Source organism: Myotis daubentonii, chromosome 15 (assembly GCF_963259705.1).
Source record: "Myotis daubentonii chromosome 15, mMyoDau2.1, whole genome shotgun sequence".
NCBI lineage: Eukaryota > Metazoa > Chordata > Mammalia > Chiroptera > Vespertilionidae > Myotis > Myotis daubentonii.
The window spans coordinates 26,517,136-26,536,735 of NC_081854.1; the positions used below are offsets into that span (position 1 = coordinate 26,517,136).

The 19,600-nt window shown below is 52.8% G+C and overlaps 2 protein-coding genes and 1 pseudogene across 3 annotated transcripts; 2 read left to right on the forward strand and 1 right to left on the reverse strand.

The window, feature by feature from the left end:
- Positions 1–769, forward strand: part of LOC132216258 (lysosome-associated membrane glycoprotein 1-like) — a 24,142-nt pseudogene extending 23,373 nt beyond the window's left edge.
- Positions 770–1,045: 276 nt separating this feature from the next.
- On the forward strand, positions 1,046–2,269 carry LOC132217004 (lysosome-associated membrane glycoprotein 1-like). The gene has a single exon (XM_059666844.1). It carries the CDS (start codon positions 1,069–1,071, stop codon positions 1,468–1,470), a length of 402 nt encoding a protein of 133 aa, XP_059522827.1. The 5' UTR covers positions 1,046–1,068; the 3' UTR covers positions 1,471–2,269.
- A 2,950-nt stretch (positions 2,270–5,219) lies between these two features.
- Positions 5,220–19,352, reverse strand: MAG (myelin associated glycoprotein). Of its 2 annotated transcripts, XM_059665530.1 has the most exons (12): positions 19,304–19,352; positions 17,602–17,660; positions 17,062–17,129; positions 16,522–16,890; positions 15,076–15,372; positions 14,739–14,996; positions 13,352–13,612; positions 8,249–8,536; positions 7,561–7,657; positions 6,720–6,813; positions 6,426–6,463; positions 5,612–5,736 (listed from the first exon to the last, which is right to left on the reverse strand). In XM_059665530.1, exons 3-11 carry the CDS (start codon positions 17,105–17,107, stop codon positions 6,437–6,439), a joined length of 1,737 nt encoding a protein of 578 aa, XP_059521513.1. In that variant the 5' UTR covers positions 17,108–17,129; positions 17,602–17,660; positions 19,304–19,352; the 3' UTR covers positions 5,612–5,736; positions 6,426–6,436. The 2 variants fall into 2 exon arrangements, with proteins under 2 accessions (XP_059521512.1, XP_059521513.1); XM_059665529.1 differs by lacking the exon at positions 6,426–6,463 and having other exon boundaries at positions 5,220–5,736.
- Positions 19,353–19,600: the final 248 nt, after the last annotated feature.

Sequence of the window (19,600 nt, forward strand, 5' to 3'; positions counted from 1 at the left end):
AGGACCTGCTGCTCTCACACCGGCCCCCAGCCCTTCCCCAGCGCCCACCCTCCGGTGGCCCAACCACCCGACCCCTCCAAGTTCTCATTCCCGTGGCCCTGGTGCCCATGGCAACCCCTGGAGGCAGCCACTGCTCCTGCTGTTACTCGCAGGCCTTGTGTGGTGCATCAGCAGTGTTGTTTGTGGTGAAGGTTGGCAACGGGACAGCTTGTATAATGGCCAACTTCTCTGCTGACTTCTCAATCAACTATAATACCAAGAGTGGCTCTAAGAATGCGATCTTCGACATGTCACTTAATGTAAAGCATTAAATAGCAGCTCCTGTGGTAAAGAGGAGCTTCTAACCCCAGTCTCATGATTGCTTTTGGAAGAAGACATACACTGACCCTCAATTTAGCAAGAAATGCTACACATTACAGTGTCCAGATGATGCGTTCTGTTTTATGACTTGTCAGACACACAGATTTTCCCCAATGCAAGCTTCCAGTGAGTCAAGACTGTAAAATCCATAACTGACATTATGGCAGACATAAATAAAAAATACATATGTGTGAGCAGCAACCAGGTCCACATGAATAGTGTAACTGTCACCATCTAGGCAAACCTTTCAAATGATAGCTTCAGCAAGGAAGAGACATGCTGTATGCAAGATGGACCTTCCCCAACAATTCACCAACATCTCATCATCCCCTCCCCACTCTTCACCTCCCTGCCCTTCCCCTCCCAACCTTCACCAACCCCTCCCCACTCCACCGTCTCCAGTGCCTGAGAGCCCCTCGGTGCACAAGTACAATGTGAGTGGCACCAACAGAACCTGTCTGCTTGCCAGCTTGGGGTGCAACTGAATGTCACCTACAAGAAGAAGGAAGACAAGGCTGTGACCAGAGTATTCAACATTAACGCAGATAACACCAAAGTCGGTGGGAGCTGCACTACCCAGCTCATGACCCTTGAGCTCCAGAGTGAGACCAGCACTTTCCTAGTCTTCTAGTTTGGAATGAATATGAGTTCTAGCTGTTTTGTTTTGTGTGTGTGTGGTTTGTTTGTCTTTAAGAAATCCAATTGAACATGACTCTTCCCGACACCAAAGACCCCACCTTCAAGGCCACTAACAGCTTACTGAGAGCACTTCAGGCCACTATAGGGAATTCCTACAAGTGTAATGCCAAGGAGCACATTTGGGTCACAGAGGCCTTTTCTGTCAACATTTTCAAAGTGTGGGTCCAGGCTTTCCAGGTAGAAGGTGGCAAGTTTGGGTCTGTGGAAGAATGTCAGCTGGATGAGAATAACATGCCAATCCCCATCACCATGGGTGGTGCCCTGGCAGGGCTGGTCCTCATCGTCCTCATCGCGTACCTCATCGTCCTCATCACGTACCTCATCGGCAGGAAGCGGAGCCATGCCGGCTACCAGACGATTTACCGTGGCTGCAGACCAGCAGAAGCTGCAGGGCTCTGTTCATTTCCCTGAGCTCAGGTTGACGTTGAGGGAGGCACACTTTAATGCAAACTGGTTTTCAGATCTGCTTTATCCAATGTGAAGTTCATCTTGCAACATTTACTATGCACAAAAGAGTAACTCTCGCAATGATGGTGTTAATTTTGCTAACGGGGTTAAATATTTTCCTAATTTGTTATATGTTAATGTTTACCAAAGTAGAACTTTAAGGGGGAGAGGGTAAGAGTGCTTTTCTAAATGGGCACTGGCTCTACCGCCATTTGACTTTTTAAGGTTCTGGTGTCTAGTTCCTCTTCATTCTTGACTCAGATATAAGCCTTCAAAGGGAGGTTCTGTGGTCTTAACACTTACAACTAATGAAGGCTGGCTAACTGTTAGACTGACACAGTTCATAAATTAGTAGAGAAAGAAAATTCTAAAACAGAAGTACTTCAAAAGAGGAAACTCTAGAATGCTTAAATTAAGCTTTAGAAGCCAAGACAGGCCTGGCCCTCACAGGCTGCACAGCTGAGCATTAAAGCGATTGGTCTTTCCATGCTCTGCCACTCAAGAGCTGGCACTTCTTTAAATAGAAAAATGGGTGTTATTTTTATTTACTTTTTTTTTTTGTAAAGTGATTTTCAATCTTCTGTTTGAGGTTCAGGGTGATCCTGTGTCTGCACTTGTGTACAATAATCGGTTCCACTCTCTGATTTATCTGCTTGCAGCTTGGGTGGGCTGTGCGCTGAGGATCCCTTCATTTAATGCATTGCTGTAACAAGGCTAATAAAACGTCTCTTTCTTTAAAAACAAAATAAAACAAAACAAAAAAACTGGTTTGGTGGTAATGAAATCCTTTAGCTTCTTCTTGTGTAGGAAGCTCTTTATCTGTCCTTCAAATCTAAATGATAGCTTTGCTGGGTAAAGTAATTTTGGTTGTAGGTCCTTTCTTTCATCACTTTGACTATTTTGTGCCAATCACTTCTGGCATGAAATGCTTCTGTTGAGAAATCAGCTGACGGTCTTATGGGAGTTCCCTTGCAGATAACTGTCTTTCTCTTTCTGCTTTTAAGATTCTTTCTTTGTCTTTAATCTTTGCCATTTTAATTATGATGTGTTTTGGTGTGGGCCTCTTTGGGCTCATCTTGTTTGGGACTCTGCACTTCCTGGACTTGTGTGGGGGTTTTTCCTTTACCAGGTTAGGAAAGTTTTCAGTCATTTATTTCTTCAACTAGGTTCTCAGTCTCTTGCTCACTCTCTCTTCTCCTTCTGGTACTTTATGATATGAATGTTGTTATGCTTGATGTTGTCCCAGAAGTCCCTTAAACTATCCTCATTTTTTAAATTATATTGTTATTGATTTCAGAGAGGAAGGCAGAGGGAGTGAGAAATAGAAACATCAATGATGAGAGAGAACCACTGATCAGCTGCCTCCTGCACACCCCACACTAGGGATTGAGCCCTCAACCCAGGCACGTGCCCTGACTAGGAATCAAACTTCGACCTCCCAATTCATAGGTTAATGCTTAACCACTGAGCCATGCCAGCCAGGCTCTATCCTCATTTAAAAAAATTTTTTTCTGCTCTGATTTGGAGTTTTCTGCTACCTTGTCTTCTAAATCACTGATTTGATTTTCTGCTTCATTTTACCTGATATTGATTCCTTTTAGAGTATTCTTCATTTCTGATATTGTATTCTTCATTTCTGACTGGTTCTTTTTTATAGTTTCTATGTCCTCTTTTATGATTACTATCTCTTTGTTTAAGTTCTCACTGAGTTTATCCATTCTTACCCTAATTTCTTGAGCATCGTTATAATTATTGTTTTGAAATCTGTACCAGTTAAATTGCTTGCCTCCATTTCATTTAGTTCTTTTTCTGGGGATTTCTCTTGTTTTTACATTTGGGGTATATTTCTTTGTCTCCCAATTTGGCTGCCTCTCGGTATTTGTTTCTGTGCATTAGGTAGATCTTCTATGTTCCCAGTCTTGGCATGGTGGCCTTATGTAATAGGTGTTTTCTGGGCTTGGTGGTGGAATCTCCCTGATCATCTGCTCTAGGAAACTTGTGAGGATTATGTGAGCCTCTGGTTGTAGTTGAGTCTTGATTGCTGTTGGCCCATAGTCAGCCCAGTTGACTATGAGGATTGACCCTGACCACAGTGTATGAGCTCCTGTGAAGAGGCTGACCCCACATAGCAGAATTCATCCCAGCAGGGTCTGGTACCCGCCAAGATCTCTCTTTTGATTGTGTTGGTTATAGAGGTAATTGGGTCATGCTCTGATGGGGTCTGAATCCTGCCACCAGGTGTGTTGTTTCTGAGGCCTCTTGGGAGGGATTCTGGTACAGTTCAATGTCAGGTACTTTCTGTGATCATCCCTGGGCTACCTGTTTGGAGCTACAAAGCAATCCACAGTTTGTGGCTACCTCTACTTGGCCTGTGCACATGAGAGGGGTCAAGCTACATAACAAGACCAGCTTCCATTAGCATCAAGCTAGTCAGCAAAGGGCCTCAGACACCTGAAATCCTAGATTCACCTCCTCTTGCTGGCTGCCTGTTAAGCTCAGTCATGAAAAAGCCTCTGGGCAGTACACAAGTTGCATGAAGTAGGTTCTCAGTGAGTGACCAGGTAGGGGCGAGTGGTGTTCACCAGGTTCATACAGATTCAAACTCAGCACCAGTGCTGGGTCTGAGGCCACTCAGCGAACGTCTCAGGATACACCAAGGCCACCTGCCACCTTCCAGGGACCTGTGGACCTTTGTGGTTGGCAGGGTCTTAGGGAGTCATCAGAGGGAGGTCAGCAGAGTTCATTAGGCTGAAACAGACCAAGATTTAGCCATGTGAAGGGAGGACTGTGCACAGGATCAGTAGTGCTGCTTGGGTGTGCGAGGGGAACATGGCCCCCGCCCTAGAGCCACCCAACAAGTCTCTCCATGTGTCTGCCCAAACCGTCTCGAGTCTTCCAAGAGAGTCTGGATCACAGGCACACGTTATCCACAGCCAGCTGACAAATTTGCAACCACAACAAGGCGTGGCCCCTGAAAGTCAGGAGGTAGAGTGTGGCTAGTAAATCTCCTGTGAGTGTGCCACTCAGGGTCTGGAGCCTGGCCACACCATTTACTAGCTTCAGGGCCCCGCAAAAATCACCTAGCTTCTCTTGGCCCCAGTGTTTTCATCTTCAGAGAGTTGTCCTGGGGGTCCCTTCCCAGGATAGCCTGATCCTCCTGAATGGGCTCAACGCACAGCTGGAACCTAAGTAATGTTTCTTAAACCAAATGGAGTAGTTTGAAGACTGAAGTTGCAGAGTGCAGCATGAATGTGAAGGATGGCAGTCAAACCAACAACAGGCTCATGAATAGGCCTGGGGTCACCCCTAACCTTCAGGGCACAGGAGGGCATGTCAGTGAGTGAGGGAAACCAGCCAGGTGTGGGACAACAGGAAATGGTGGGAACTATGGCATATAGGGAGCCCATAACCCTTCTCTTTCAGTGAGTCACAGCTGTGGTGGTCAAGTGCAAGTGCAACACTGTCAGTCACTCTGACTCTGGCGGAGGCAGGAATGAGGGTTGTTGTGTGAAATAAACCAGAAGTCAAATAAGGCATGCTGTGAGCCAGATCCAGCCCACAGCTCAGAGTGGGAGCAACTTAATGGTGGTTGGCCTGAGTTCAGGGCTAGAATCCCTGGGCCTTGCCCACACACAGGGCCCAGCAGAGGGTAAGGAGGGGGATAGAAGTCTCCCGCAGGGACAGGTCAGAAATCATCAGGATCTAGACAGGCATTTGGCTTTGGGGCATTTATTCCATGTCCCTTCAGTATACACCCTGGGGCCAGGTGTAGGGGAGGAGACCAGGCAGGGGATAGCAATAAATAACACAGACAGACAAAACTCCCCTCCAGACAGATGAGGTTAAAGGAGGTTAGAGGAGAGCCACACTGTGAGGATGCGGTGCTGGCCAGGGAGGGGCAGCTGGGAAGGATGGGGGGCCAGACCCCCAGGACCTTGCTGTCACCTGCTCCATCCCTTTCCTGCCTCAGCCCCCAGTACTTTAGGGAGGAAGGGAGCCCGCAGCCAGTGTGGGCCAGGGAGGGCGCTGCAAGGGTGGCAGCCACATAGGCTGCCCCCAGCTCCCTCACTTGACACGGATTTCCGCATACTCGGCCAGCTCCTCTGTCAGGGTGTAGCTGTCCTTGGTGGGTCGTTTTCCCAGGTCCGAGTGAGAAAAGCTCAGGTCCAGCTCTGGGTGCTCCCCCCGAAGGCCCAGAAGCCTCCTCTCAGATCCCAGGCGCCTCTCACTCTATGAAGGGAACCAACCCATTAGAAGGGTCCCGTTCCACCTTTTCCAGATCCAAAGGCTGGAGTCGCTTGCACCCCATACCTTAGAGTTAAATCCCAAAGCTTTATAAGAACCTCTTTTCTCAAGGACCTCCAGCCCAGCCAGCCCCACAGTCCCCGCGTCCACTCTAGAGCCTTTCCCCATGCTGATCCCCCTTCTCAACACCCACCTCATCGCTTAGCCTGAAAGTTGCCTACAAATTCAATGTCTTCAGGAAAACTTCTTCAACATAGGAATTTGGGGGCACACAATTCAATCCATAACACCTTTCCAGAGTAAAGCCACCTGGTCAGATTTCACCTTTCCAAATGTTTGTACATGTCCCCCCTCAATCTTGGTGACCCTGTAGGTGTGGCTTTGGCTTCCCCTTCATACTTTCTACCCCCACCCCCACCCTACCCCCATACTCCCCTCCCACACACACACACAAGCCTTTGGACAGACACATAGAACAATGGCCAAAGACAGACAGACAGAAGGGAGTAGCAGTGGGACAGAATAGACAAGGCTAGGAGTGCTGGGCAGGGCAGACTTAACCAGGGACCATCTTGGACTCCTGACAGGGACACACACATATGCATGACAGCCCCAAGGCCCACTGAGGGCCCAGAGGCAGGCACACTGAGGCCCCCCCAGCCCCCGGAACCTACCTCCTGGGTGCTCATTCCAGGGTAGAGACCACTCTGGACTACTGGAGAAGGAAATGCTGTCATAGACCTACATGAGGGCTTCCCTGGGCCTGAGCCCCATAGTCCCCTTCACAGTCTCAGCCTCAGCACCCCTCCCAGCCTAGGTCCAAGCCAGCCCTCCATACGTCCTCCTTGTCCCTCCTAAAGGGCATGGCCTCCCCTCTGCCCCTTGGCCTCCCAGGTCTCTCCCAGGACCCCAGTGTCCCTGACATTTAGGTTCCAACTAGCCTGGAGCCACAGGGTTCTGGCCCTCACCTTCTCCGGTGCCCCCGAGATGCGGAAGTCGCTGCTGAACAGGACTGGGGGGTTGTCCCCTGCGGAGAAGCTGGGGCTCTCTGTCACGTTCTTTCTGTTGGGCAGGAAATGAGAGCCCCAGTGGGACTCCCAGGCCTCCCTCTCCCTCCCTTTCTATACCCTCATCTACCTTAGGAATTCGGCCCCAGGGACCCCAGAGTCGGTCCCACCAATCTCTCTAAGATGGGGCAGACGGGCTCTACAATGACCAGCCCTTCCTGTCCACCACCGTCCATCCCTCCCCTGTTTTGTGACCCCTGGTCTCTACCACTTTTTAGGACCCGCCTGGTTTCTCCAGGTTCTCTTCATTTGCTCTGGGTCTGTCTATCCCTCTTGCTGCCAAGATATGGAGCAGGGAGATTAACTCGTTTTCAGTAGAGCCACAAGGAAGGAAAATAGCAGCACAGTGGTGGCAGGTGGGTGTGGTTTGGGCTGGGGAGCATTTTTGTTGCCACAGATGTGTGTAGTCATTGGCACTTCTGGAACCAACTGTGACGGATGCTGTAGCCGCAAGCAGGGAAGCCGGCTTTCCCCATCACACCTCTTGGAGGGCAGGAGGGCAGAGTGGAGAAACAGGAAATGACTGGTGGAAAGTGCTTGGCTCAGGCACTGGCACATGCTGACCTGTAGTGGCTCATGGAAGCAGGGCTCCTTTCTCCTCCGTCCAGCGGAACATCCTCAGAGCAGAATACACCCTCCCACATACACAGGGCCCTCCCTTGCCTAGCCCTCAGCCTCCCTCCACCCCTCCCCCACCATTAGCGTCTCTCCCCTCCCCCAGGTCGGCCGGTGGGGCACTCACTTTCTGCGTGTCTGGGTAATGTAGCAGACGATGGCAATCAGGATGGCAAAGGCAACCACGGCTCCCACGGGCCCAATCTTCGCCCACATCAGGCGGTCTGAGGAGAGAAAGCCCAGGCGCCCTCAGACTGCTGGTGGGGCGAACACGCCTGGGTTCTTAGGAGACGGACTGGGACATCAGTGACAGTGAAAAACATCTGTACAGCTGGCACATCCTTCACTGACTGACTAGCCTGGAGCGCCTGGAGCGCCTGGAGGGCCCAGGACAGTCACCAGTGATGGCGAACCTATGACACACGTGTCAGAGGTGACACGCGAACTCATTTTTTTGGTTGATTTTTCTTAGTTAAATGGCATTTAAATATACAAAATAAAGATCAAAAATATAAATCTTTGTTTCACTATGGTTGCAAAGATCAAAAAATTTCTATATGTGACACGGCACCAGAGTTAAGTTAGGGTTTTTCAAAATGCTGACACGCCGAGCTCAGAAGGTTCGCCCTCACTGGTAGGCAAACTCAGGGCGGCCTCTCCTTCCGGCCCAGAGGGACCTCTTTACCATATGATCCACCTGCGTAGCCTGACCCAGGCTCCGTGGCTGATGGTCAGTCAGCCTTGGGGAGAGGAGCCTGGATCCAAGAGGAGGCCCCTCTGCCCTGGGGCTCCCAGCCCCAGACCACGCCACTCACGGGCTCCCTGGAAGGGCAGCTCCAGGCTCTTGGTGCCGTAGAGGTTGCGGGAGGTGCAGATGACGCGGGGCGGGGCCTGGGCCTGTCCCCGCAGCGTGAGGATGCTGGTGAGCAGGAGGCCACTGCGCTCCGAGTACACGAACTCCCGCTCCGTCTCGTTCACTGTCACGTTGCGCGAGGGCAGCTCGAAGGCCACAGAGGGCTCCGGGTTGGATTTCACCACGCACAGGCACTGCACCGTGTCTCGGGCCGCTGCACAGTGGGACTCCAAAAGGATCACGGGAGCAACTGCAGGGGCAAAATCGGACGGAGTGGCTGAGGGCCCGGAGCCGCATAGCTGTCATCGAGGTGAGCTGCGCTTTCTCCTTTACACCATCCCTTTACAGGGTTAACTTTGTTCACCTCCCAAAACATAAATCACATCATGGTGCGCCCTGCTCAAACCTATCCTCCAATCGCTCTGTGTCACTTAGAATACAATCCAACTTATTTGCCTTGGACTGCAGGACCCTGCGGGACTGAGCCACACTCTGACCTCCGTGTCTTACCCTGAAAGGCTCATTCCTTCCGTCACACCAGCCTCCTTGCTGTTTCTCACGTTTATGGAGCTTTTCCCAACCACGTATTTGTGTTTCTCCCTCAGCCTGGAACACTCCCTGAAGGCACCTTCCCAACTCTCTTCTTCGCTCCATGAAGGTTCTACTCAGACCACTCAGATACTCTCTCCTTCTCTACCCCCTCGCTTCACTGACATCACTCCTGTCCCGCTAAGTTTTCTGCCCAGCACTCATTCCTACCTGGCTTATATATTGATACGGCTTGTCTCTCTTTTCCACCAAGATAGGCCCTTATTCTGTCTTGCTCTGTTGCCCACACTTACATCGTGTCTCTCACATAGCAGAGCTCTGGGAAGACTTGTGGGGTGACCTATTGAGTTCTGCCGCCCCCCTTTCAGGCCACCCTGCAGACGGCCCTGTTGACTCTCCAGAGCCCCCTTGCATTCTGACCCCCCTCATGAGAGTCCCAGTGCCACTCGAACCCAGCACCACCCTCCACCCAAGGTTCTGCTGAGCTTTGCTTTACTGCCTTTGTATTTTTTTAAAATGGTACAGGTATGATGATTTTCTTTCATTTTCCAAAATATGAAATTATCGTCAAAATTTGAATGCTGCTTTTTAAAACTATATTCTCTTTCCTCCTGGAGAGTCGAGCACTCCCCTCTGCTCACCGTAGCCTGAGTTCTGGTTCTCGGTTTTGACCAAAACCCATGTACACACGGGCCAAAGACCCTCAGCTCGCCAGCCAACTTACTAGTATTTTCACTTTCCAGCAAAAGAATATGCAGGTGACAGTGATGGGCCAGGGAGTCACGTGACCAGATGTATACATAATAGAGATGGTTCTAATCAGAACCTCAATGCGTACACATATCTAAGTCTAGTAAATCAAAAGTTAAATACCCCCAATTCTGTTCAGGCAGGCATACACCAGGCTTGCTGTAGTGTTAACGAATTAACACACTACAAAATAAACCAATAATGACAAACCTGAATGGGCAGCAATTAAATTTTTTAAAAAACCCTTTCATTCAAGACTGCACCGCTAGTGCTCCGGTGACGATGTCTGCCCAAGATGCTGTGGGAACGCTGGCACCTGCCTGCATGTGCTCAGCATTTTCCAAGCTTTGCAGGCTGCCTGGGACACCCCAATTGACACTAGACAAACCCCAAGTGGCCATCTATTGGCTGGTGGCCTCCAAGACGGAGTTCTCATTTATGCAAACAGGGTAATGGTCCTTAACTCACAGGGGCTACAGGAACTCTGAAGATAGGCACAGGATTGTGCTGTAAAGACAAATTAACATCCACCGGAGGACTAATGATTAGAAAAATAGAACCATTCCAGCAGAGGGAGCATGTGAGCAAGGCCTTGGCTTCAGCATGCAGGGCGGACATCCAGCCTGGAATCCAAAGGAAAGATGGGTGGGAAGCGATGAGGATATCTAAGACTTACGGAATATATAGGAAGTGTCAGATGCTGTGGAAGATCACCATCATTTCCGTAGTCTTCATACCCAACTTTAGAGTAAGATACTCTTATCACACTCATTTTTCAGAGGAAATGATTTAGGCTCAGTAAAGGTGAAGTCTCTTGTCTGAGACAAGTCTCAAGACAGAGAGAGAGCTGGCATATAGACCCAGGGTGGTTCAGCTCTCGGGTACTTGATACCAGTAACATTTCAGTTTCCTTAAACTGGTTTGGGGTAAAGAACAACAGTCCCCTCTCCCAATCACATTGTTGTGAGAATAAAATTGCCAATACAGGCAAAGAGCTCAGACTCGTCGCTTGCATGTTGCAAACACTCTGTAAGGGTGAGAGCCTCCTGCAGTGCCCAAGCCATGCCGGGCTCTGGGGTGGGCAGGTAAGACTGGGAACCCTGCAACAGACTGGGTACCCACCATTGTCAGTGAGCACTAAAGCCAGGTGCTAGGGGACACAGGCTTTGGGGCTGAGGCTGCACTCCCAGAGGGAACGCACTGTGACACAGGCCTTGGAGACGCCTGAGGAGCTTAGCAGGGGGCCGGGGGGACGGGAAATGTCATAGCTGCTCCACTACTCCAGGGGGTTGATGGCTTTATATTGCAAATTGAGTTATTTTTTACAAAAAAAATCCAGATTAAGTGAGTCCTTGGGTGCTAAGACCTGCAGGGAGGTGAAGCAGCCGAGGTTTACCAGGTAACATCGGGGGCAGACGGGAGTCCAGAAGAATCTTGGCTCTGACCTACCTTCCTAGCTGCATGAGCATGGGGGAATTCTGACCTTCGTTTTACTTAGTTAAGGACTAAGGATAACACACACCTGCTTCACGGGGCCACCAGGAGGACCCAGCAAAGCCACACCTGTGGAGGATGGAATCGTGACTGGAATAGGCCCTTTATGGCCATTTACTGCAACCTCTCTTACTATGTGGGGGGCCGCGGGGGGGGTGACTGACAATGTACATGAGAAGGTGTTCTGTGTATGTTCAGTGGGTTCTGACTCTTAAACCTAAGGACCACTGACAGAAAAAAGGGTACATCAGAAGAGGGAAGCTGGGCCCAAAGGGCACATACGGAGAAGACAGTGCCACAAAGCCCACACATGGTGACCACATTGGATGCTGTGAGTGACCAGGGACTGAAGGGAATGTGGCCAATGATGAAAGGTCAGCAAAGGAGTGGATGGCCATGGCATTGCTGGAAGATGGCACTCCGGGAATGATTGATAGCTACCATGCACTGGTTATCACCATCTACACTAATAAAAGAGAAAAATGGTAATTGGCATACGACGATACCCTTTTCATTGGCTAATCAGGGCTATATGCAAATTAACTGCCAACTAAGATTGGCAGTTAACTGCCAACAAGATGGCGGTTAATTTGCATATGTAGGCACAATGCAGGGAGGCAAAAGGGAAAGCAGGAAGAAGCCCCCTGCCATTGACAGTGATCGGAAACCCAGGGGGGAGCTAAGAGCTGGGGGGCAGGGCAAAGGCGGCCATGGGGCCGCCTTTGCCCTGCCCCCCCAGCCATGATCGGAGAATCAGGTGCCTTTTCCGCCCTGGCCAGTGATAGCAGGAAATAGGGGTGGAGCCAGCTATGGGAGCTGGGCACGGTTGAAGCTGGCAGTCCCAGGAGCTAGGGGTCCCTTGCCTGGGCCTAAATTGAAGCCCACGATCACAGGGCCGCTGCAGCTGTGGGTCCCCGCTGCCTGGGCCGAACGCCTCAGCCAGAGGCATCCTGCAAAGGCAGGGGCGGAGCCCACGCGATCGTGCCCCCCCACCCCCCCGCCCCCGGCTGCCACTGCAGGTCCCCACTGCCCAGGCCGGACGCCTAGGCCAGAGGCGTCCGGCCTGGGCAAGGGGCCGATCCTGTGATTGGAGGGTGATGGGGGTCAATGCCTGAGGGCTCCCAGTATGTGAGAGGGGGCAGACTGGGCTGAGGGACACTCCCCACCCCACCCCACCCCCCACACACACACACCCAGTGCACGAATTTCATGCACCGGGCCCCTAGTACATGCAGAATATTGTGTATGGGCTGTGCTCATTATCTTCTGGCAAACCTGTGTGGGGGGACCATTATAAGTGAAGTAATTGAGGTTGAGAGTAGTGACGTTTGGAGACTAGTGCCAGAGGTGAGGTCAGAGCTGAGGAGGAAGCAGGAGAAATGGAAATGTGGAGGTGACATTGCAGAGAACGTCGCTGAAAGAGGGCGGGGGGTGGAGGGAGGGGATGGTCAAAACTGTGACTTGGGAGCTACAACCCAGAATGGTGGCCAGGGTGGGCGTCGGTGTGTGAGTGGTGCTGTCCATAGAGAGGATGCTGGGGTGGCACCAGCTGGCAGTGGAACAAGGAGTTTCATTTCCAAGGCAGTTAGCTTTTATGTGCATCCATCTCATCTCCCTGGCTTATATCTGTTAATAAGCTTGGTGTCTTCTTGGGGCTATGCCCCACCTCTCACAGAGCCACACGGCCCTTTGCACATAACCACTGTAGACCACTGACTGTATTCTGATGTAATAATGCAGGATGAAGTAAGCTTTGGGCAGCACAGAAGAGTGGAACCAAACTGCCTGGATTTGAATCTTAAAGTTCTGCCCTTTCCTAGCTCTTGTGACCTTGGGCAAGTGGCATAACCTCTCTGGGTCTCAGCTTCTTTCTCTAGAAATGGGGGCAGTAATGGAACCCCCTCATAGGGATGTCCTAAGGATGAAATGAGTGGGTCCCTATTCAGAGCGTCCAACAATGCCTGGTACATAGGGATGCTCCACAGGGTTAGATTTCACGGTTACTATTTTAGTTAAGGGGGCAGTGGCCACAGGATCCAGATCTCCCTGGTTAAAAGCACACTCCAGGATGTGGAGACAAGTGTTCTCAGGTGGGACTTGTATTTTCTTATGTGGATTCCACTTTCCTGCCTTCCCCATCCTTACCTGCTGGTGCAACGTTAACTCTTGGTTACCCAGACGTCCCCTATTGAACCATCTACCTCAGGTGGAGGGGAGACACCAGTCAAGCCCGCTCTCAGCAGGGGACGGGGGTTAGAGGGGGCATACTCACACTCCACAGAGAGGTTGAAGGCGGTAGCTCTCTGGCCATACTGGTTCTCGGCCACACACCAGTACTCTCCATCATCCTCAGGTGTGACAGCCGGCAGCTCCACCTGCAGTTCACTCTCGTAGATGACTGTAGCCAGGATCTGCTTCTCTTTGAAGATGGTGAGAATAGGATCCGGGTTGCTCTGTGTGGAGCACAAGATGGAGACCGTCTCCCCCTCCACAGCCACCACTGTCACGTTCACCGTTGGCTTCCAGGGTGCATCTAGGGGCAGAACAGGGGGTGATGGTCAGATGCCAGGAGGTACCTCTTCTGCCAGCCAACTTCTACCCCCAAATGTGACCCATATACCCCAATCCAAGTACAGCAGCTCAGGATGGCTCGGGGAACCCCAGGCCTGGCTGTCCAGTTTACAAGAACAGGGGCTCTATAGCCAGAATGCTTGTGTCTGAATCCAGGCCCTGCTCCTTCCAGCTGTGTGTCTTCACCTCTGTGGGCCTCATTTTTTCTTATCTGGAAAATGGGCTTAATAATAGTTCTAACTCCATAGGGGTAACTGAGAACGTAAGTAATAGGCACTGTTCTAGCCTGAACGAGGTAGAGGAAGATCCCTGCCCATGTGGGTAGTTGCCATGCAAGTAAATAAAATGTGTCATTGGCAAATTTGGGATAAGTGCTTTGGAGAAAAATGAAGGGAGGGATGGGAAGTTAGGGTAGTTACTGTTTTAACTAGGATGGTGAGGGAAGGCTTCAGTGAGAGTAGAAGGGGGTGGGAGGAGCCAGCCTTTGGGATGCCTGGGGGAAGAGCATTTGTGTAAAGTAGTCAGAAACTGCTGAGTAAATGTTGGCTGTAGCTGTCATTATTATTATCCACAGCCCTGGCATTTTGCCTCAATAAGTATTTGTGAATGAAAGACTGCTCCTGGGTTCCTAGCTAAGAATCCTGTCTGATTGGCCCCTCCTCTGGGGCTCCATAATGTACAGGTGCACACAATGGGCTGGTGAGGCCTGGGGTCCCCCCAGCCCTCCCATTAGAACTGCAATGGGACTCATTTAAAATTCAGATTCGCAGGGTCAGCCCCTGATCTACTCCCAGGTCAGCCAGGCTGCCCCAGGAAACGGAATAAAACCAGCTTTCCTGGGTGACAGGGACCACATCTGACTTCTGCTCCTGTCCTAGGGGTGAGAGTGGTGCAGAGTAGGTGTTCACTAGATATTTGTGCAAAGAATGAAGGAAGGAATGAATACCTTGACCCACAACCCTCCTCTCCATCTTCCCTCAACCACAGTTCTGTTCCTGATGGCCCAGCCTCGGCCTGGGCAGGGCCCCTTTCCCCTAATCCCTGCTCTGCAGGACAGTGCCAAGCGAGTCCACAGGGCGGCTACTCACACATGACGCTGAGCCCCACGGTGCGGTTGTCCTGGCCATAGGCGTTCTCTGCCAGGCAGGCGTAGACGCCGTCCTCCCCGGGGGTCACTTCGTCCAGCTCAAGGAACAGGCTCTCGGCCACGGCCTCCCGAAGCACCGTGCCGTCCCGCATCCAGGTCAGCAGCGGCAGCGGGTTGCTGTCAGCCCCGCAGAGCAGGCCGACGTGGGACCCCTCGATGGCCTCCACCGAGGAGTTCATCTCCACAATCACAGGGGGGTCTAAGGCCAACGACACAGTGGAATCAGCAGGCAGGTGCCACGGGCCCCACCCCCGCCCCCGGATGGCACCCAGGCTCACACTTGACGTCCAGACTGGCGTAGCCCTCGAACTGCAGGGTGGTGTTGGGGAAGGAGGCCTGGCAGCCCAGCCGAAGGCCATTGGCCTCCCTAGTGGGCACGAAGTGTAGCAGCGACATCTGCACCCATGTGCCCTCGTCCTCGCGCAGCCGACCCAGCACAGCCGGCTCCCCCAGGCCATCGTGGCCCAGCCAGCTCAGCTCTGGGCGCAGCTCTGGGCAGTTGTCAGGCACCAGGCAGCTGACCTCCACTTCTGTGCCTGCCACCACTTCCAGGGGGACCACGATGTTGGGGGTGTCTACATGGGCAGGGAGAAGGAAACGGAGGAAGCAGACATCCCCACCTTGACCAACTCCAATCCTGGTACCTGGTTCCCTCCCCTTGGATACAGAATTCCCTGAAACGTTCTCTCTGCCCGGTTACCTTCACCCAGAGCCCTGCACAGATCCAACCATGGTGTAATGGTAATGAAAACAACAATTGCTGGTCTGAGTCCTTCACAGCGTTGAATTTGCCTTCCAGCCATGCTAGCAGGTAGGTAATATTACTTTACTCATTCTGCAGTTGAGGAGATTGAGGCCACAGCTGGTAACACTGAGCTTCAAACCCTGTCACTCTGGCTTGATTATCTGTGTCTTGACGCTGCAACATATTCCTTAAGAAGCCTGTCTCCTCCCCATGTTTGATTTGGTGTACTTCCGTGTGTGTGTGTGTGTGTGTGTGTGTGTGTGTGTGTGTGTGTGTTGAAGGTGGATCAGGCCTGTAATCCAGCTAGACTCACTGCTGACAGGAGCCTGGATCTAAGAGCCCCAGGCAGTCGGGCTTCTCAGGCACTCGCAGTAGGAATGTCCGAAATCAAGCAGTGGACCCTACTCTGATGGTCAAATCTGGCCCAGAGCTGCATTTTATTTGGCCTACATTTAGGAATTAAAATATATATATCGGAACCAGCAGCTAATGTTTAGGAATTAGGAGATCACAGGAAAATACACAATTCTGGTTTCTTTTTCAAGTTCAAACTGCCTGGCAGCAATGGCTCTGTATTCTCGCCCAGCGCGGTGAGCAGAGCCGGTGCCATGGGCCAGGCACGTCTCTGAGCACTTGACAAGCACTCACTCACTGAGCTTAAAGTGCTGCCCCTGGCCCCATTGCAGAAGAGGAAACCAAGGCTCAGAGAAGTTAAGTCACTTTCCCACAGTTGCCCAGCGAATGCAGTGATCAAGAGACCTTAGCCCTATCCCCCGCTTCCCTTTGAGGGCCACGAGACTGCTTGGGGCCCCGCTCTGCTCATTTCTGTCATCCGCCTGGTCTCTGTGGGCACCGGGCTTTGCACCTCCCAGCCTAACAAACAAGTCCCTGGGTCTGTGCTGGGGAGGATTTCCTGCTACACCCCTGCCTGGCCCAGGGGTGCCCCGCCCGCCTGCTGTGCAACCCCCGGGGCACTCACTGATGATGTCCAGGACGCTGTGCTCGGAGAAGGTGTACTGGTTGTAGCCCCCTAAGTCCCCGCGGAAGTAGTACTTGCCGCCGAGCTCGGGGCTGAGGTTGCTGAGCAGGAGGGTGCAGTTGCGCAGGCCCAGGTCCCCCAGGAGGCGGCTGCGGCCCTGGAAGCTCTCGTGGACGACTTGGGTGCGTGACTTGAAGACCACCGGGGGGTAGTTTTTCGGGTAGGGGCTGTTGAAGTACCAGACGCCATGCACAACGGCAGGCCGCAGCTCGTCAGGGAAGTCAAAGCGGCAGGGGATGGAGACGCATGTGCCCTCGAAGGCCGAGATGGACGAGGGCATCCAGGCACCCCAGTGACCCCCTCGAGAGGCTGTGGGTGAGTAGGACTGCTGAGGCCAAGGGACATGTCCTGACCGAATCACCTGGCCCCATTCTCATCACCTTCCCCCAGCCTGAGGGACCCAGGGACCCACAGAAACAAGCGCAGCCTGCTGGGGCCAACGCCCCAGAATCCCCAGCCACCCCCTTCCCCGGCCATTACCTGCAATCATAATCCAAAACAGGGGCAGTGCTGTGAGGAATATCATTTTGTACAGCGTGTGATGACCGCTGGAGGAGGGACAGGAGGGGTTAAGGATTAGGGAAGGGGTTCTTCCCTTAAGGCTTCAGGAGGGGGCTTGTTCAGACGGTAGGCGCTGCTATTAATATTGATAATGACAAACGTTCCTAGGGCATTGACCAGGTACCAGTCCTCACTGCTTTACTCTGCCATATTAATTCATTCGCTCTCTTTGAGGCAGGTGCAGTCACTACTCTGATTTTACAACTGAGCTCCAGAGAGGTTAAGTAACCTGTCCAAGCCACATAGCTCGTAAGTATCAACTAGGCCAAGCCCTATCTGCCCGGCTCCAGGGGTGCAGGCTTAACCCCCAACTGTCCTATCTCTACGTGGTTGTAAGATGCTGACAAGGATCCTCAGCACCATGGTGCTACTGAGGACCCTCCGGAAGTAATGACAGAGCCAAGCTGGACCAGCAGCAGGAAGAAGGGGGAGCCCCGAGGAAGGAACCCTGCCCCTCACCTCAGTCTCCCTGAGTTGGGGTGTCTTCTGGTCCCACTTGAAGATGTCAGCCTGCCAACCTGGAATAAGAGTCAGACAGGTGCAAGGGGGCAGGAGCCTGAGTACCCCTGTCCCACACAGCATCTGCTATGAGTTGCTGCCTGTTGTAAGGCTGCCTGCCCGTGGATGCTCGGGCCTCTCCCACACAGCCTAGCAGCTACTCTACATAGGGTCCCTCCCCACCCCACCAAACTGCCATGGAGATCTGTGGGGAAGGAAAGGGGAATGACAGAGCCTTGTGGGGGGAAGGGGCTGTGGTGAGTGGGGGGAGACCTGGGGGTGGTAGGCAGAGAGACTCAGGGCCATCAATGACTGGGTTTCACAGCATCAGCATTCCCAACATGCCGTGTGAATTCCTGCCGCCCGCTCCCACCCCACAGACGGCCCCTGCTGTCCCCACCCTCAGCAGAGGCCAGTGCCCAGCACAAAAGAGCCCTGTTCCCTCACGGGGAGGGTGCTGCATCTTGGGGGACTCCTGGGGTAGGTGGGGTGAGAGAAGAGACACAGTCCTGGCTGGGCTCTATGTGGGGCCAGGAAGGACCAGGGGTTGGGAGGTCAGGAGACCCTCCTGGCTGCTCTGTAGGTGCCCCTCAGGGTTGGAGACAGGGTCTCCAAGTGCTGCCTTTCCAGGCCTTCACCACCCTCTTCCCACGGACACAGATGCATACACAGCCAAACACATGCAAATGCCGCTATGAAATATAATAGATCTAGACCCAGCCAGAGGAGCAGGCTTGGACCGCAGAGACTCATGTGGACACCTGGTCAGGGCCCTACAATGTGAACAGGCACTGAGACCCCAGTGTCCGCAGACTGCTGGCACACACAGTCACAGAAGCACACCTGCACTGACATTGGCACCATGTTCAGGCATGCACGTGGACCTGCCTGCATGCCACGCTCACAAAGACACGGCTGCACACCCACACTGACGTGTAGCTAGGACAGACCTGCCCAGCCACATACTGATGGACACAAGGCAGATGATGGCAGTGATGGTGACCCTCCAGGGCCACACTACATAAACATGCACGGCACATCTGTAGTAGTGAAATTCACAGGGCCAGTGGGCTTTAGGAAGAGCAGGTCTAAAAAATTTTTTGGTGGGGGCGTAATGAAAAAAGGTTGACAAACACTGATGTAAATTCAGACCCACCCAGGGTGGTACACACCCACACGCGCACGCACACGCGCACACACGTGTACACACGCGCGCGCACACACGCACACCCCTTGTTGTGCTCCCAGGTGCTGGAACTTGCTCACTCGAACCCCACTGCCTCACCCTCCCAGAGGGCAGGATGCAGGTATCTAATCACCTGGGCATCAGTCAGCTCTTCACCCAGCCCCAGGCATTTCCACCACATCTGCCCCAAACTTGGAAGCCCCAGGGCAGCTGTTCCTGCAGAACCTCCACCAGGAGGGGTGCTGAGGAGGGCCCTTCTTTCTCTCTCTGTAGTTTCTTCCAAAGCCCTGTCACTGTCCTGCTATGGTCCCAGCTCATTCCAAAGTCCCAAGGAACACCCTCCCCATCCTAAATTAGTGGCAGTTCACAGCGCCATCCTCACTTTACACATACCTCCGGTGCCCCTGCTTCACCCTCTCAGTCATGGCCCTCTGCTCCCACCCTGTCCCCAGGCCCTCTTGGCTGCTGTGTACTCACCAGGATGCTCCTGTGTCTGCACCCTCTGCTCCTCACCCCTGCTGACAGTCCCCTGGCCTCCCAGGGTCTAGGCCCCCACTTGCCAGCCCCTCCTTCCCACCACCCGCCCCCCGCCCCCCCGTGGGTGCCAGGGACCGCCTGCCTCCAGGGCCCAGCTCCTCCCTGTCCCCGGGGGAGGGGGGCACAAAGGGGCCCTTGTCACCATTGCTCAACTGGGCAGCCTGATGCCTGGGTTCTACTAGCTCCTTCCTGGAGGGGATGGGGGCGCTGCCTCACTTGTTCCCCTCTCCTGTATTG

Excerpts from the sequence above, each read along its gene's own strand:
- LOC132217004 (XM_059666844.1), top strand. The coding sequence starts at position 1,069 with ATGACTCTTCCCGACACCAAAGACCCCACCTTCAAGGCCACTAACAGC.
- MAG (XM_059665529.1), bottom strand. The coding sequence starts at position 17,107 with ATGATATTCCTCACAGCACTGCCCCTGTTTTGGATTATGATTGCAG. Across the intron at positions 7,658-8,248 it reads GCTGCCCTTCCAGGGAGCCC|ACCGCCTGATGTGGGCGAAG; the intron begins GTGAGTGGCGTG and ends TTCTCTCCTCAG. Across the intron at positions 5,737-6,719 it reads TCTCGGGGGCACCGGAGAAG|AGTGAGAGGCGCCTGGGATC; the intron begins GTGAGGGCCAGA and ends TTCCCTTCATAG.